The sequence below is a fragment of the Motacilla alba genome, chromosome 3 (genome assembly GCF_015832195.1).
Source record: "Motacilla alba alba isolate MOTALB_02 chromosome 3, Motacilla_alba_V1.0_pri, whole genome shotgun sequence".
Taxonomy (NCBI): domain Eukaryota; kingdom Metazoa; phylum Chordata; class Aves; order Passeriformes; family Motacillidae; genus Motacilla; species Motacilla alba.
Genome location: NC_052018.1, coordinates 69,326,475 through 69,342,594, shown reverse-complemented (window position 1 = coordinate 69,342,594; position 16,120 = coordinate 69,326,475). Strand labels below are relative to the sequence as shown.

The 16,120-nt window shown below is 39.8% G+C and overlaps 1 protein-coding gene across 1 annotated transcript in view; it reads right to left on the bottom strand.

Moving 5' to 3' along the window:
- Positions 1 to 13,424, bottom strand: part of ERO1B (endoplasmic reticulum oxidoreductase 1 beta) — a 29,280-nt gene extending 15,856 nt beyond the window's left edge. Inside the window, exons 1-5 of the mRNA XM_038131416.1 lie at positions 13,043 to 13,424; positions 8,525 to 8,644; positions 5,368 to 5,451; positions 4,910 to 4,951; positions 680 to 762 (exon numbers count right to left, since the gene is read on the bottom strand). Coding sequence (XP_037987344.1) covers positions 680 to 762; positions 4,910 to 4,951; positions 5,368 to 5,451; positions 8,525 to 8,644; positions 13,043 to 13,141 — 428 coding nt within the window. The 5' untranslated portion in view covers positions 13,142 to 13,424. The remainder of the gene's footprint in view (positions 1 to 679; positions 763 to 4,909; positions 4,952 to 5,367; positions 5,452 to 8,524; positions 8,645 to 13,042) is intronic.
- Positions 13,425 to 16,120: the final 2,696 nt, after the last annotated feature.

Below are 16,120 nucleotides of genomic sequence, written 5' to 3'. Positions count from 1 at the left end.
GACATTTTGTCATCACACAAGAAAGAGTTTCAAAATCTTTACCAGGTAGAACTGCTGAAATCTGTGGGCAAAGACACCACATCCCTCCATTAACAGTAAAAAATTGATTTTTCTATTCCTGTTTTTCAAAAGTGAAGAATCCAGTAGAGTGCTATGTTTTCTACATGATGTTCTACAGACTTTTGTACCTAGGGGCAGCACCATCCTGAAGGATTCCTCCTACCCAACCTTGACAGTGCCATGCAATAAGCAAAATTACGGAACTGATCCAAGTTCAATATAACTTTACCAACAACAAAAGTAACTCAACTCCCTGATCTGGTTCACTGAATGATCACAAATAGGCAAATCAGTGCAACATTAGGACAAAGCAGGACCAAACCCCTTAATCCAGAACAGCTGTTGAGAAAAACATAATAGAAAAAAGGTGGTTTTATTTGCATATTTCTTCTGACTCTTGACGCTGTAAGATACCTCTTTTGAGTAGTATCAAAGAATATTTTAAACAACAAAAAAAGTCTACTTATCATTAATACCTCTACCTTCAGATGTTCTTGCATCATTTCCCATTTACTTTCTAATGGGAAGGATTAAGAACAAAAACCACCACACCAGACAGAGAAAAAAAAAATCTTCCTTTCTTACTATTTTTGTACTGTTGATGTAAATCACAGCATACCTTAAGGTACTGTTAACCGCTCCCAGCTTGTTAGCTTGCTCACAGTCTTCCAATTCTTTGGAATTATTTGCTGCTTTTGAATACTGTAAAAAAGTCATATTTAATACGCAAATGAATTACTGAAATCCTCAAGAACAGGTGTTGTGAAAGGTCTTTCTAAGTTTAGCAGTGAGTTCCTTAGTATTAGGGAAAATCCTCTTATTCTAGAAGCAGTATATGGTTCTGGAACATTTCTTACTTTGATTTTTTTTTCCACTTAAGCTCATCAGGCTGATTTCACTCTGAATTTAACTGCTACAGGGAATTCAGCTAAAGATGTCAAAATTTTGGTTTGCCTTTTGTTTAAATTGAGTTCTTTTCTTATGAAACACCCTACACAGAGTGTTTCAGATACTTATTTACCATCTTTTTTTTTTTGCAAGTATAATCATATTCCAAGTTTCATTTCATTTTAGTAGGTATATTTATTACTTTTAGCCATTTTCCCCTCATGTTTCCTTTAATCCAATTCATCAGCCCGCTTCAGATGTGCACGGGTCTGGAAGACAAGCTTTTTCAGCTGAACTCAAATTTTGCTTATTTTTAAAGACAAAATGGAAATACATAAGCTGAACTTTGATTCTCAAGTATTTTTTAAAAATTAATCCACTAAAATACTTACTTTTGGAACACATCTAAGGAAAACATTTGAAGAATTAAAGATTATATTCCACTATTCTATAATAATATGGTTATGTAAGCAGGGAATTTAAGTCTGTCAGCTTAAAGCTCAGAAAGTTCTTCAACACTTAGGAACAAAGATAGTAACAATGCTTTTCTAAAAGAGAAACTCAATTTCCTCCTTTTGGGGGTTTTTGGATGGGGGGGGGGGGGGGGGGAGGGGAGGGGGTATGTGTGTTTTTTCCAGACTAAGCCTTAGGTCAATTAATAAAACAAATAAATGATACATTTTAAAAGAAAGAGTAGTTTATTTCTATGGACAGCTTTGTGGTCAAGATGCCAGGGGTAAAGTACTACCACAATATGTATCACTAAAGAAAAGAAATTTAATTAAAACTGTTTAGATGAGTAAGCAAAATTATTTGCTTTTTAAAAATGCATTTGCCTGGACCAACACAAGGAAAAACAGCAGAAGACCTAAGACATAAAGGAGATTAGAAAAAACAAGTAATTTAAATCTTGTTAGGGGCCTTGCCCATAAATATTTACTCTAGAAAGAATTTCTCACCCAATTTTCTTGGATCTGGCAGGCATGAGACCTCATTCTTTAGCATTGTAAGGATGTTAAAAGGAAAAATGGGAACAAGGAATGGCCTTAACCTAGACTGAAACAGATACTGCTGATGAAATAATATACGGAGATGCTGAAGCAAACATTCTGCGTGTCTAGAGTTGCAAACCAATCCCTACCCTGAACTGAAAAAAGGTTACTCCCAAGATTAGAATCCTAAATGCAGAGTTTCTAACAAAATGAACATTCAGGTCTCAAAACGCATTTCCAGTCTTTCCTATTCTCCAGTGGTTAATAGCAACAGTTGTTGGATCAGTGCTCTATGACTCCTGACAAGATCAGGACAAAATATCTGTTCTTGCCAACCAGGATCTCCTAAGGCCAGTTACTGGGGAAAAACAAACAAACAAACAAACAAAAAACCAACAAAAAAACAGAAAAGAAAAGAAGGGCAGGAAGTAAATTACTAAGTTGAATGTTGTAACCTGAAGTTACTGTATCCTGTCCCTTGCTTTAAAGATTAATACAGCTTTAATGTCTAGCCACAAAATATGCGTTTACCATTCAAATGCAACATCGCTATAGAAAAGGAAATTACTGTGTGCCTCTACAGCACTATTTCAAAAGGCTTATGGTGGTGTCAAGAATTAAAAAGAGATCCTCTATTGCTAACTGCACTCTTATGGGAAAGCTATACAAGTGGTCTTCGCGCTAGATGAGCATTCAAAAGAATTGTGTTCTTCATTGTTCAGCAAACAAAAAAATCCCCCACAAAAACCTAAATAAAGCTAGAAGTTTACAAGCTCCTCTACATTAGGAAAGAAAGGCAATGGAAAACTGGACAGAAGCCACAGAAAACCTCTCCACAGGATTCTACCGTGAGTGTATCTATTCAAGAGTTTATAACTGTCATTATTAAAAAGATGCCTTTGGTTATTTTCAGCTTTCCAAGATCGACACTATCAGGATGAAAGAGAGAAACTGGACATGCATGTGTTCTCAGGGAGAAAAACACCCTTTTAAAACATCTAGTACTTTACATATAAGCCATAAGGTGTAAGACTTCCCCAAATGGGAAATTAGCACAGGCTAATAGCACAGTACTTTCACAGTCCTTGAAACAAAACATTCATACTAAAATGAATTTGATATTTCCTTAAAAGGGATATTAAATGAGAATGTCAATTTTTAATTGGCTCTACAAAAGATCATTTAACTGAACCATAAGAGGTAAGAAAATGGTGAAGATAAGATTCTTGTCCATTCTGATGGCAAATTTCACCCAGAAAAGCAGCACATATTAGTGCCTTCTACTACAGATTAAAGGTACAGAATTGCCTAACTCTCAGTACTGTAGCTGGTTTCAACAACCTGCAAGGCAACTCAAAGGAAACCACAGAACATACAGCAAATGACAGCTTCCCAAAGAATCTATCCAATTTTCTTTATTGTGGTGAAAGCAAAAGGCATCCATTTCTTCACTTCCTAAATCCAATTTGATATGCTCATGTGAAGTATCCAAAGAACAGCATACTCCTTGGTTACTATTTAACAACTTATTTATGGCTCTCAAGATTAATCAATCAGGAAGCTCAAATTCAGAAAGAACCCTTTCTGAAACAGTTTTCAAAGTCTTTAAAGTCCCTCTCTTTAGGAGGCATTATGGCATTCCAGGAGTCATTTGCTCTACAATCAAGCTTGGAAGATAAATGTGTCAATGAAAAAGAGAACTGGCAACACATTATTCAGCTAAAACACAAGGATCTGCTGCCCAGAGATAGTGTCAGCTTTTCTGAACAACTACTGCTGCTTGTGCTGGAATGGCAAACAACTGACATTTAGCTCATGTCAGTGAGAAAGATTTTTCCTCACTGATTACCAGGAACCTTTAAATGAAGAGGCAGTCTGTACTTCAGAGTGAGTTAATGTATGTGTAAAAGAGACAAGACTTCCTCTTGAGCTAAAGATGGGACAGATTTGCCTGCCCTTTTCCAGACAGCAGCACACAAGTCATCAATTCACAATGAAGTATTCATCTCCGCTATCACTGATAAGGTTTCTTGGCATGAGATCTAAACCTAATGCCAACAGTCCTGTTTATAAGTCCTTTATGATATGGTGAACTACACCCAGTCTGCCCTGTGAGGTAGAAAGCACTGGGGAGGATGGAGATATGATACATAATCAAGAGGTAAATGTCTACAACACAGTCAAGGCACTCAATGGGAAGATCTCTCATTTGGGCTCTCATTAACTTTGATCTCTCATTAACCCATCAACTGCTAAAACCCTCATTCTTGGGCACTGTGCTTAAGATGTGTGGGATTTGTGGGTAGTCCTTCTGCTCGGACCTCTTTTCCTAGACATATATAGCCTCTTGACTTTTTAGCTTTGCTAAGATCACTTGGTGATCTAGAAAGGATGGATTGGAGAGATGCAAGCAAAAGCCAACAGCACAGACTGACTGCTTAAGTTTGCACTGGCCACTTTGGCCTAAACTGTCTTTAGACTAATGACCAAATAATCTCTGGACTAAAGACCTCTTGAAAATAAGGCATAGCAGAATGCAATGCAATCATTTAGGTTCTTTTAATATTAGATATTGTGATTACTTCTGATTGTTAAAAAAGATTGCGCTGCTACTGCCTCTGTGCATCTTAGCCTACAGCTTTTTAAAAGGCGGCCTGTACTCAGAAATGAAGCAACAATTCCGCATCAGGCATTCTGTGGCCATGCACTGCTGTCCCTTGTCATTCATTGATTCAGTCTGCAGCAGCTCTCTAGCAATGACAGACTCAAAATGACACAACAGTACCAGCTATGTCAGAAACACTACTATACATAAAGGTAAAAAGGTAAAGTCACATACAGGAATTGATCAGTTAACTATTTCATCAGTATGCAAACACTGCAGGTTTATACTAAAAAGTCACATAGCTGTTATAAATTTAAGATTTAAAAAAAATCAGAAAGAACTTCAAAAATGAAGGAGTACTTACTTTATTAGAGCTCCCAGCCTTAATTCCGACAGGTATTTTGCTCTAAAAACAAAAAATAAATCATAGCTTTTACACTGCTCATAGAAATGCTTAATTAAAATCTACAAATTAGGTATCATTCCTACAGAGGTCAAAGCAAACTTGTTTTTTGAAAAATTAACTTGCTCCTTTACCTTATCAACATGTTATACACAAAACAGTGCTAGAGCTTAGAAGAGATTTACTCTTGAAGCTATCTGCTTTCTCCATAAAATGACTAAGACCTTAAAATATTTTGGTTGTATTTCTACTTTTGGAATAGAAAAGAAATTTGTCACTTTTACTTAAATTTAAGTTCTCACTAGAAAGTATTGCTAGCAGTGCTTGTATCATTAGCTAGTACTATAGTACTAGCCACTGCAAATTAGCAAATTTTTAGCCAAAACCCCTTTTTCTATTATATATTATTCGATCCATACCTCAGGACAAGGCTCTACATGACAGTCTTTGATAGAACAATGGCCATCATCAGCCCAAAATGGGCATGGTCTCTTCAGGTTGACCTAAACATACAAAACCAGAAGTTTACAATCCACATTGACATAAGGCAATTGTAGGAAAAAAGTTCTCAGTATCAAGAAATCCTTTAAATAATTTCAATTAGTCTCTCTAACTACATAAGATGAAGTTTTGTGCAGTAAGACTGTAAATGACAATGGTCTCCAGTGAATGAACACAAACACATAATATATTAAAGCAGAAATTAAATCTCTCACTATTAAATTGAAATTTACTAATTCAAATAAGTGCTTGGATGATTTTGGATTTCAAAATCAAACTAAAAACAGATTGTTATTTAAAAATGTTAAAGATATTCCTCAGTCAAAAAACCCCTGACAAGACATTTAGCAGATGGCACGGCTTCTTAGAAGTGATGACAAATATCTTCTCATTACAGCTCAAACCTTGCAAGCACAGATACAATAAAAGCAGAGATTTTAGGTTGCCTCCCCCCATTTCCACTATTCAATGCACAAACACCATTCCTAGAAAAAAAAAATTGCAAAATTATTTTTGTACTTGTTCACTCCTATCTTTTCAAATAAAGCACAAAATAGTTTTACATTCTACATCACCTTCACAGTGAGGCCTATCATATAAAACTTTGGCCTCCCACCAATTTCTATCAAAAAAGATCAGCTAACATAGTTAAATTACAACCTTCTTCAAAGCAAACTCTCACAATAAAAAAAAATGCTTACAGACTGAAGAAGATATAAGTAACTAGGCAGTCAATGTTTTTGCACAGAGGAATGCTGTAAATAAAATTTTAAAAAGTCTGCTGCCTAAACTACAGATTAATTCAGAAAGAGCACATGGGAATCAGAAAGTACTAGTCCAAGAATGACTGAAGAGCACTGAAAACCAGCACACACACAAACTGAGGTTGTATAGCACTTGTACTTTTATCAAGCCAATGATGTACTGTCTACGTAGAACATCCGATCATCTTCAGGGTATGAGGTATTGGATTTCATTGTTATCACTGAGTATTATTCAGTCCTTTCACAAACTAAAAGACATTCTTGATTGTGAGGTTTCCACAGTTAGTGTGTTTTGATCTATAAAACTAGAGACACAAATGTTTATTTCTTTCATTGGGAAATGCTCTACTATTTAGAAACCACTTAGCACAATTTCTGCAAGACTTCAAGTTTTCTCTGGCCTTTAAATAAAAACTACCTCATCCATTCAGTATTAAGGATTGAGTTATTCTATACCACATCATTGCCAGGGGCAGGGGAAAACTACTTTCTTCCAGGGAGAAGGGGTTCTTTCCAGTGGAGAAAATGTGGCAGATGGAGTCATCTGATATTGTCTATTATTGTTTTCCCCTCTGTGTGAATCACTTCTTTTCTTATGCCTTGTGTCATTAGTACTGTTGCTGTTACTGTTCATTTTCTTATCTCACTGCTGTTCCAGAAAACTGTTTGTATCTCAACCCATGATCTTTACCTTTTGTGCCTCCAATTCTCACCTCCAATCACAACCTAGCATGGAGAGGGAGAGGAAAACAGGGGAATGAGAGTGACTGGTTCGTGGTTTGATGGGGAGTACCATTCCTAAACCACAACACCTACCTTCACAATTTCCACATCCATTTATGTGCTTAAAAGCACTTCCATCATTCTGCACAGGGATATCAAATGAGCCGTTGCTTATTGAAACAGGAAAGGGTGAAGAATGTTCTGACTGACTTACTCAGTTTGTTTGTTCAACACAAATTCTTCCCTGCCACCACTGGAAGTACTAAATGAAGTGTGGTGCTGGGTGGACTGCACACAGGCCCTTGGAACTGCTCATCTATTAGGAAGATCAGTATAAAAGATGAGGCAGGATTGCAACACACCTTTAGAGTATGAGCTGCAGAACTGCTGTTGAAATGAACATTAGCTCTAAATTTGCAAGATTAAGTTACTGTTGTATGAAGTCTCATACAGCTGCTGCTCCTCATCTTCATGTACTTTGTTTTCTATCTTTCTGTTGCCTCTGGAGAATCTCATTATCACTACTACGTGACGTATTAGTACTGAAGTTGCACATATCCTGTTTCTCCTGAAAAGTGAATTTAGAACTATATCATGTAGCAGGAGATTCAAGGTGCAGTTGAAGGTATATTACACTGCTTGCTCAAGGTAGAAAGGTTAGAGTCTAGTGCTTTCTTCTCCTTCTGGTCACCCATAACCCCATCTTGCCTGAGTTTAATATTGGTCCGATTCCAGATCGGATAGATGACTTCTTACATCCTGAGGAGAAAAAAACCCCAAACCAACAAAAAAAACCCCCAACAAAATCAACAAAACTTTACCAACAAAACCCCCTACCAAATGACAAATGGAAATACCCAAACTAAATATCTACCAGGTTAAAGAGATGCATTGGTCTAACTTAGAGGTAAAAGTAGCAAAGGGGTAGGATGCTGCACACTCCCCTTAGAGGAGTGTGAGCTCCTTTTTCCAGTGGCAGGCAGCCACTTGATTAGCTCAGTCAAAATGTTATTTCACTTTCAGGTTAAGCATATCTAAAAACAGAAGTATCAGGCTTCAAATCTTCATCTGCACATCAGATAGTAATACAGGCAAAAAAAAGCTTCAAGTAATAAAAAGTGATATTACAGCCTACTTGAAAAATGAACAGGTTTACCTATTTTTCAAAAGAATAACAAACACTAAAATCAGAAATAAGACAGTAACTTATTAGAAAAGTAAATCATGCCAATATTTCCATTTCAAATTGCACACATTTCTTAGATGATAAGCACTTCATGCTATCACAAAAGTGCTAAAATATGATCCTTTTCCAGCGCCTTTTCCAAAGGCACTATCTTTAAAATTACCACTTATCAATTGAATGAAAGCAGTCATGATTTACTGTCACTGACTCCAGGATGAACACAGCAAACAAGACTTATTACCAACATAACTGTCAGGGACTGAAAACCTGCTTCAACCAAATTAAAGAGCTGTGGGCTTCTAATAGGCAGCTTAACACTGGCAAGTTGACTTGATATGCAATCCTTCCTATATTTCCTGCATTTTATTTAAATTATTCAGGAAAATACCATTCAAAGTGTACCTTGTAATATCTGAAGTAATCACGTTCTTGCAGTTTCTGTATTTTGGGAAAGATCTTGAAAGTGTTGAAGTCATCAATGCTTTCTATGTCACATAAACAATCATCTAGGACTCCTGTGAGCTATTGAAAAAATACATAAACGTTCATTTTAATATAGAAATAGAATATTAACTGCAGAAAAATCTTTTAAAGAGAAAAATATGGTAATTGAAAGAAATACTAGTGAAATGCAGTTCCATAGCAAATACGTCTCATCACAAAATACTCTGTAACACACCCCATAAAGTAAAACTGTAGCACTTTGAGCTTAAGCCCACCTCCAAATGCGTTGTTAAATCAATGTTATCAAGATTAACAATTTCACCCCTGAAATTTGTTGACACTTTCAGCACACAGAACTTTCTGAAGAATGAGCAACAAGATTTTCCAAATTAGAAATATATGGTATATTAGCAAAGTTGCATATCAACTGTTTTCCTACCAAATGCTCACAAGTCAAATTGCCTAAAAAAACCCTACAATCACACGCTGTCATTTTATTTTCATATTTCTTCTCAAAGTGTGAAAACACTCCATCTAGTTTCCTTAGAGGCATAGGGAAAAGGAGTGTAAATTCTTCTGCGCCCAAGAAGTTTGCAATTTCACAAATAAATTCAACAAAAAAATATAAGGAAAACCAGGCACAGGGATCTAGATTTCAACGCAGTGAATCTATCATGAAACTGAGTATGACTTTTCCAGGCCTCATCCCTCTTCTTGTGCCAGGACAGCATGATGTACTGCTACTGCCCTAGGTTAGGACCACCTCTATGAAAAGCAGCACACTCTACAAGTGCATAAGTTCTACTGCCAGCACAGGAAGGCAGGACTGTGCATGTAGCAGAGAGAGCAGCTCCAACTAACGTCGCAGACTAGGCTACAGAACACTCTTGCTGAGACCCTGGCAATGTCTTATTGAAAGCTGGAAATACTGAAAGTGTGATTCTATGAACAGTTATATAATAAATTTTAATAAATCTAAACTAACTCTCTTAGGCATAGCTTCTTAAACTACTACAAACATCTCTGAAGGCTTCAGACATGTTTAAAAGGGAATGGAACCAAACAGTGGTGCTTACTGCTTCTGTTGTTCATTGACATCCATTATGGCCTAGAAATTATTTAAAATAGAAATGCCCACACATCTAACATCTTGCATGGGATAAGAAGAACTTCTAACTATTGAAATATTATGTGGAAAAGGAGACAAAAAATATTTTGTGCCTTTTTTTTCTTCCACAGATTACACATAGATGAGATTATGAAATCATCTAATCTGTTTTATGCATGATAAATCACTCCTGTACTTTACAGAACAGATACCCTTATATAACCAAGCTTGATGTAAAAGAGCCACTAGAAAACAAATTGTAGGCTTATGCTCCTTTATAAAGCATAAAGGAGGCCTGGAAAATGGATTTCCCCCAACTGTCTGTGAGAATAAAGAGGTGAGAATATGGCAATAAAGCACTTAAGTGGAAAATTCACCTTATGTAGATCCTACTTTTCCTGAGGCACTAAATAGGCTGTCACCATTCTGTAGAGCAGATATGGCAATGAAGTAAAGCTAATTTAAGGAAAGATACTTTAAACAACAATTTTTCCTGCTGTTATGCTTGCCTTGTTAATCAAACCTGGGCAAAGAACTGTCAAAGAGCCAATGTGTAATTACAGGTTTTTCACAGCCCACATGACTGCCAGCTTCAAAGTCAGAAGAAAAAACTTGTTATTAATGATGCTTACAGAAAGAAAACCCCCATGCACTTTAATCTATAATAATTTCATTTAAAACTTCAAATTTTCCTATTGATCACACACAGGCAGAAATGTGTAAAGGTGCAGCCCTTACAGGTAACACTATACCACAAAGGAAACAGCATAACATTTCATTATAATATAAAAAAGGCAAAGAGATAACTCTGAACATTTTGCTCAAGTATTACTGAACTGTATAAATAGGATAATACACGGAAGTTTTTTTGGACTGAGAAGATAGAGTAGGAAACTATTTTGGTAACTAGCTCGTAAGGCTATCCACTGCTAACAAAAACAATTTTACCATCTATGCAAACGGAAAATGCTTTTTTAGGGGAAAAATGTCCCAGGTAAATGCAATAGTTACATTCAGTGTCTAATCCTCATGGTAAAATAAAAAGCTGCAGCCTTTTTATTTAACTAAGACCTCAATTCTAAGAACAACTTTGAAAATGCAGTACAGTTTACCTAGATCAATGAAGTTTCAGAACTGAATCCTCAAAAACTAGAACTGATCTAGGAAATTATGAATATAAAAAAATAACTCAGAGTACTAGAGCAAGCAAACTAACTTTTCAATTTTTTTTTTCTCACAACTTTTTCAGAACTGGAACACTTAGCTCCCTGTATACATAAAATAGCAAAATCAATGTTTCCTTGGAAAGCATGCTCTAAAATTAAACTAAGCTGTATCTGTACCAAACCACAAATTATAAAACACTTTAACAGCATATATATGAAACACTAATACTGCACAGCAGTGGAGTCAGTTTGCAGCACAGTGATGCAACAGCAACACTGGCTTCAAGTACCCCAGTCAGGGTTTTTTTTAATTAGTCTAAGTGCAGGCTTCAGTGCTCTCACTCACGGTGCAACACTCCAAGAACATGCAGAAAATAGCTTCATTTTTGTCAGCATCTGGATCTTCCAATTAATTTGTTTTTTCAAATTGGAGACATCAAAATAAGAACAGTGTACTACACAGTTAAAACTCTGTGTTGCAAGACCTACTTTGTTATTCACACAATCGGTACTTTGCCTTTTTTAATTGAACTACACTAGTTAACTTAGTCTACAAATATAAAGTCAAACTGTACTGTAAGTTATCACACTTTTATTACAATGGACAAGTATCATGGTTTCTCTTCATCTGTAATTACTTTGAGCTCTAAATAAACTCTAAAAGCATTAGCCTACTATCATTTGTATTCAAAAAGTCATCTGACATGGTGTAGCTGCTATTTTTTCTACCTTTCCAATGTGCTTATCAAAGTACTTCCAGGTGTTGTCAAACCTAGTTTAGTTCTTGAACGGGTATCAGAGCTATACTGGAGAAGTGAAACTTTTAACTTATCTTCTCCAAGATAAATCAACCTTTCAGAAGAAAAGGTCAATGTCCAACCTGCATCAATTTCTCCTTATGAAATCTAGAAAGAAAAACACAGTCAGCACTTTAATATTAAGAAAAAAGGCTGAATAAATGCATATAATAATAAGCAGTCCATTCATATAAACAACCTTATTAGTGTTACCAGGCTGTTGTACTTTAATTGCTTTGACACTTAGAAGACCACCTGGGACAGCTTGTTTTGTTCCTCAGACATTTCACTTTGCCATGGCTGCAGAATGAGAGAACAGCCTTAGGTAACACGACTCCAAGAACTACTGGTTAGCTTATCGTTCCCTGCACAAGCCAAACTCTGAACTCAACATGCTAACAATTTTATGAACAGCAACAACCAATCTCTCTGCCAAGCACCACAAGAGACCCCATGCCACTTTATCAAGTGCTTCTTTAAGAACTCCATTTCACTTAGCATTTAGTTATGCTAAAACAGTTACTAAAATGATGTCAATCAGAGACAACCGCAACTTAGAACAAAAAAAGCTGCAATGAAAGTTATCTATGCTACTGTCATCACCACCTTGGGTGGCCACTTACAGTATAGCATATTATGCAACACGGAAATTTAGAAAACATAAGAGAAATAATAATCCAGAGGACAAGCTTTGCTCCACGTGGACAGCGTATTCCTCAATGAACTCACTCCAATGTCTTTGGCCCAGCTAAAAGCCTCTCCTACTTGACACCAGCTATCATTTCAGTCAGGGTCACACGGCGGATGAACAGCGAGCGCCAAACTACAGACACATGTCCTCCTAACGCTGTGAAGGCAGCTTACAGAAGGAAGGGGTGTTCTCATCCTTGCCGGTAACGTGGGCAAACAGACACGACCTAAGCACAAGCCAAGCTCGGGCACTGGCATCACCATCGGAACATATGGCTTCTCACAGACTCCATCAGGGCACCGAACTTTCTGCCTGAAACCACGGGCATGATCCAATCCGCAGCTCCCCAACATATTCCACTGACTGATGCTACCTGTGGTTCCCAGGCCAACCAACTTCTCCCGGCAGACCGGCGGAACCGACCTCGGGCTGGACCCCGACAAGTGCCAGCCGCAGGCTGTGGAAGGGGAAGGACGTGGGCTACAGACTCTAGGAAGAGATTCCCCGACTTCCTCGCGGGGAGCCTACCCATGACACGGCCCAGAGCTGCCCTCTCCCCTACGACCTCCCGAAGCGACCTCCCCTCCCGCCTCTGCCCCGCTGCCCCTCCGGGAGGGCTCCGTAGCCCTGCCCACAGCCGGCGGGCATCCCTGCCCGGCCACGCTCCCTGCCGTGCCACCCCGCCGCACCGTCCCGCCAGCCGCCGGCTCCTACCTGGGCCTCCGCTGTCAGGACGCAGCCGAGCACCGCCAGCAGCCGCGCTGCCGGCCGTGCCCTCGCCGCCGCGTTCCGGCCGCCACTGCCGCCGCTCATGCTGCTGCCGCCGCGACTGACGGAGGAGGGGGCAGCCCTCGCCCCGCCGCCGCCGGCACAGGAAGGAGAGGGACGCGCCGCGGGTCGGCGGCGGCAGCGTCTCCTCCCGGCGCGGCCGCTCCTGCGGGCGGCGGGACCCGTCGGGCGGGGGCGCCGCGCTCACCGCGACCTGTCCGCGGCACCGCCGCGCGCGCCCGGGATCCTCCCGCGAAGCCGCGGCACCGCCGCCGCCGCCACCCCGCTCCAGCGCCCGCCGCTCCCGGGGATGCCAGCGCGCGGCACGCCGGGAGATGTAGTTCCCCTCGCTGTCCCGGGGCCGGGCCGGGGCGGGGCGGGGCGGCGGCGCCCAATCGGAGAGGACCACGCGCGCCTCCAAAACAAGTGGCGGCGGCGCGCGAGGGGCCGGCTGGGCGCGTGCGCGCGGCGCCGGGAGGGCCGCGTGAGGAGGGGCGCGCGAGGGGCGGCGGCGGAGCGGGGCTGTGGGGCCGGCGCGGCCCAGCCGGACCCGCAGGAACCACTCGGGCCCAGCAGGTCCCGGTATTTCCCTGTTCATCCCAGCCTAAACTGAGTCCAGGCCAGTATATCGCTGTCCATCCCGGTATAACCCAGTCCAGGCCAGTTTAGCCCAGTATCACAGAATACCCTGAGTTGGAAGGGATCCACAAGGATCATCAAGTCCAGCTCTCAGCGCTGCGCAGCACCGTCCCCAGGAGTAACACCCACGTGCCCAAGAGTGTTGTCCAAACACTTCTGGAACTCTGTCAGGCTTGGTGCTGTGACCACTTCACTGGGGAGCCTGTTCCAGTGCCCAAGCACCCCCTGGGTGAAGAATCTTGCTCTGATGTCCAACCTAAACCTCCCCTGACTCAGCTTCAGCCTATTTCCTTGAGTTCTTTTGCTGGTCCTGAGAGTGAGGAGATCGATATCTGCCCCTCTGCTTCCCTTTGTGAGGCTGTTGAAGACCACAATGAGGTCTCTCCTCACTCTCCTGTTCTCTAGACGGAACAAACCAACTATGTCCCGGCATATCTCCCTATAAGCCCAGTCTAAGCCTGGTCCAGTCTGTACAACCCAGTCCAGACCCATACAAACCAGTTTGGCCCACTATATCCCAGTGCACTCCAGTATAACCCAGCAGGCTGGGGCCAGTGCTACATGGGTGAGTTGGGCAGGGCCACAGGACCCCCTGTCCCACTGTTGGGGCAGCTCAGAACCAATCTTTTGCTCCCAACAGTTAAATGTTTACCTGTAATTCATTTCCAGAATTGAAAAAAGTCATATTTCTGTGAAAAACTTGAATGTTGCACTGGTTTAATGTGCAGGGTTTCTGTGAAAAACTTGAGTGTTGCACTGGTTTAATGTGCAGGGTTGCTGAAATTAGGATTTTATTTTCAATTCAGATGCTAACTGAGGTTCTTCTTACACCCTTTCATTTGGAGAATACCCCTTTACTGGAATGTGGAGACAAGCTTTAAGTCCAGGGCAACTATGTCAGAGGGCTTAAAAGTTTTTAGATTGACCTTTGTTATTTACTTACGAATTAATTCAAATAATTCAAATTTTCCATTACATTTGTCCTTAAGGGGCCAGTGTGTCACAGATTTTTGCATTGCTGAAAATGTCTCAAAGAGATGCTGTCTAGGAATTGCAGAGACCATAAGATGAAGTAGGCAGTAGTTAGTCTGGTTCCAGAGAGATTGATGTAAGTGCTCCTTTCTTTCCTCTCTGGAGTATGGGCAGTACAACTATAATTTGGGAACAGAAGACTAAATGAGAACCTATTCCTACTTCCAGCATCAGTGGAAGAATACAGTAGCTAGATACTTGAGAAGAAATTAGCAGAACAGCTAATGTTAATGTTTACACGGCCATAGTTTGCTCTCAGTATCAGTACTCCATACTTTATCACAAGTGGTTTGTACTTCTCGCAAAGAAACTGTTTCTGTTCAGCAGATTAAGGTGAATTCATTGTATCTGTTTACATTTCGTACCTTTGATTCTGGAAAAAAGTTTCCATCACGAGTATTTAGAAAAGCCCTAAAACCTTGGAAGAATCAAGCACTGTCACACACTTGGGCTGCATTAATAAAAGTTAGAAGTAAACTATCATATTTTTAAGTCATAGTGTTCACTGACTTTTCAGTTCAGAACACTTTATGTTAGTTACAGGGGGTACTTTATTTCTTCACCTCTGAAATGCTTGTACCAGAAGTCAGTCGTGGTTTAGCTTTTTACTGCCATATTAGAATAACAAGGAATTGGCTGTAAAATATATAATGGATCATTTAAAGAGGCGGTAAAAAAAAAGATTCCTTTTATACGTAAGTGTTATCTAAGACAGCAGAACTGAATGTAGCGTAACACAGTTTTCTAAATTCTAGGGTATTTTCAATCTTATTGTATGTTTTAGTGTAGATTTAAATCCATGAATGCTACTTCACTAGTGGTATAAAAATGTCTTACAAAACCCCAAACATAAAAATCTTAATATAGGATTTCTGTGTGAAATCAGTTTCAGGAAAGATCTGCAGAAGAAGCAGTGTTAAAATTGCAATCAAAACCCATCAGCATATTACAAAGCTGTGAGTGTCCACTAAGCCTCTTCCTTTTAAAGAAATTTGCCACAATGTTATAACATTTTAGCAAGGGCTGAGGACAAGCTCTAACAGGGGAGAGGGATAATCACAGTTTATAGGCTGCTGGGGTCATGAAGAGTCTGGCATATATATTTAATTTTTTGGTGTGGTTGTCATAGGAACAGACATCTGTGATTTCATAATATGCACTGCTGTTACACTTGTTGACAGTTTCATTTACAAGCACTAATGTTTTCTTTGTATGTGCAAACAAAGGAAGCCTTGAATACAGGAACTAAAAACATTATTCTTTATTCTTAAATAAGAATTAAGTAAAGAACATCAGAGTCACTTCTTCTTCGTGTCCCTTTGATGTTCTCTAGCGTAGGGACAGATATGAGTG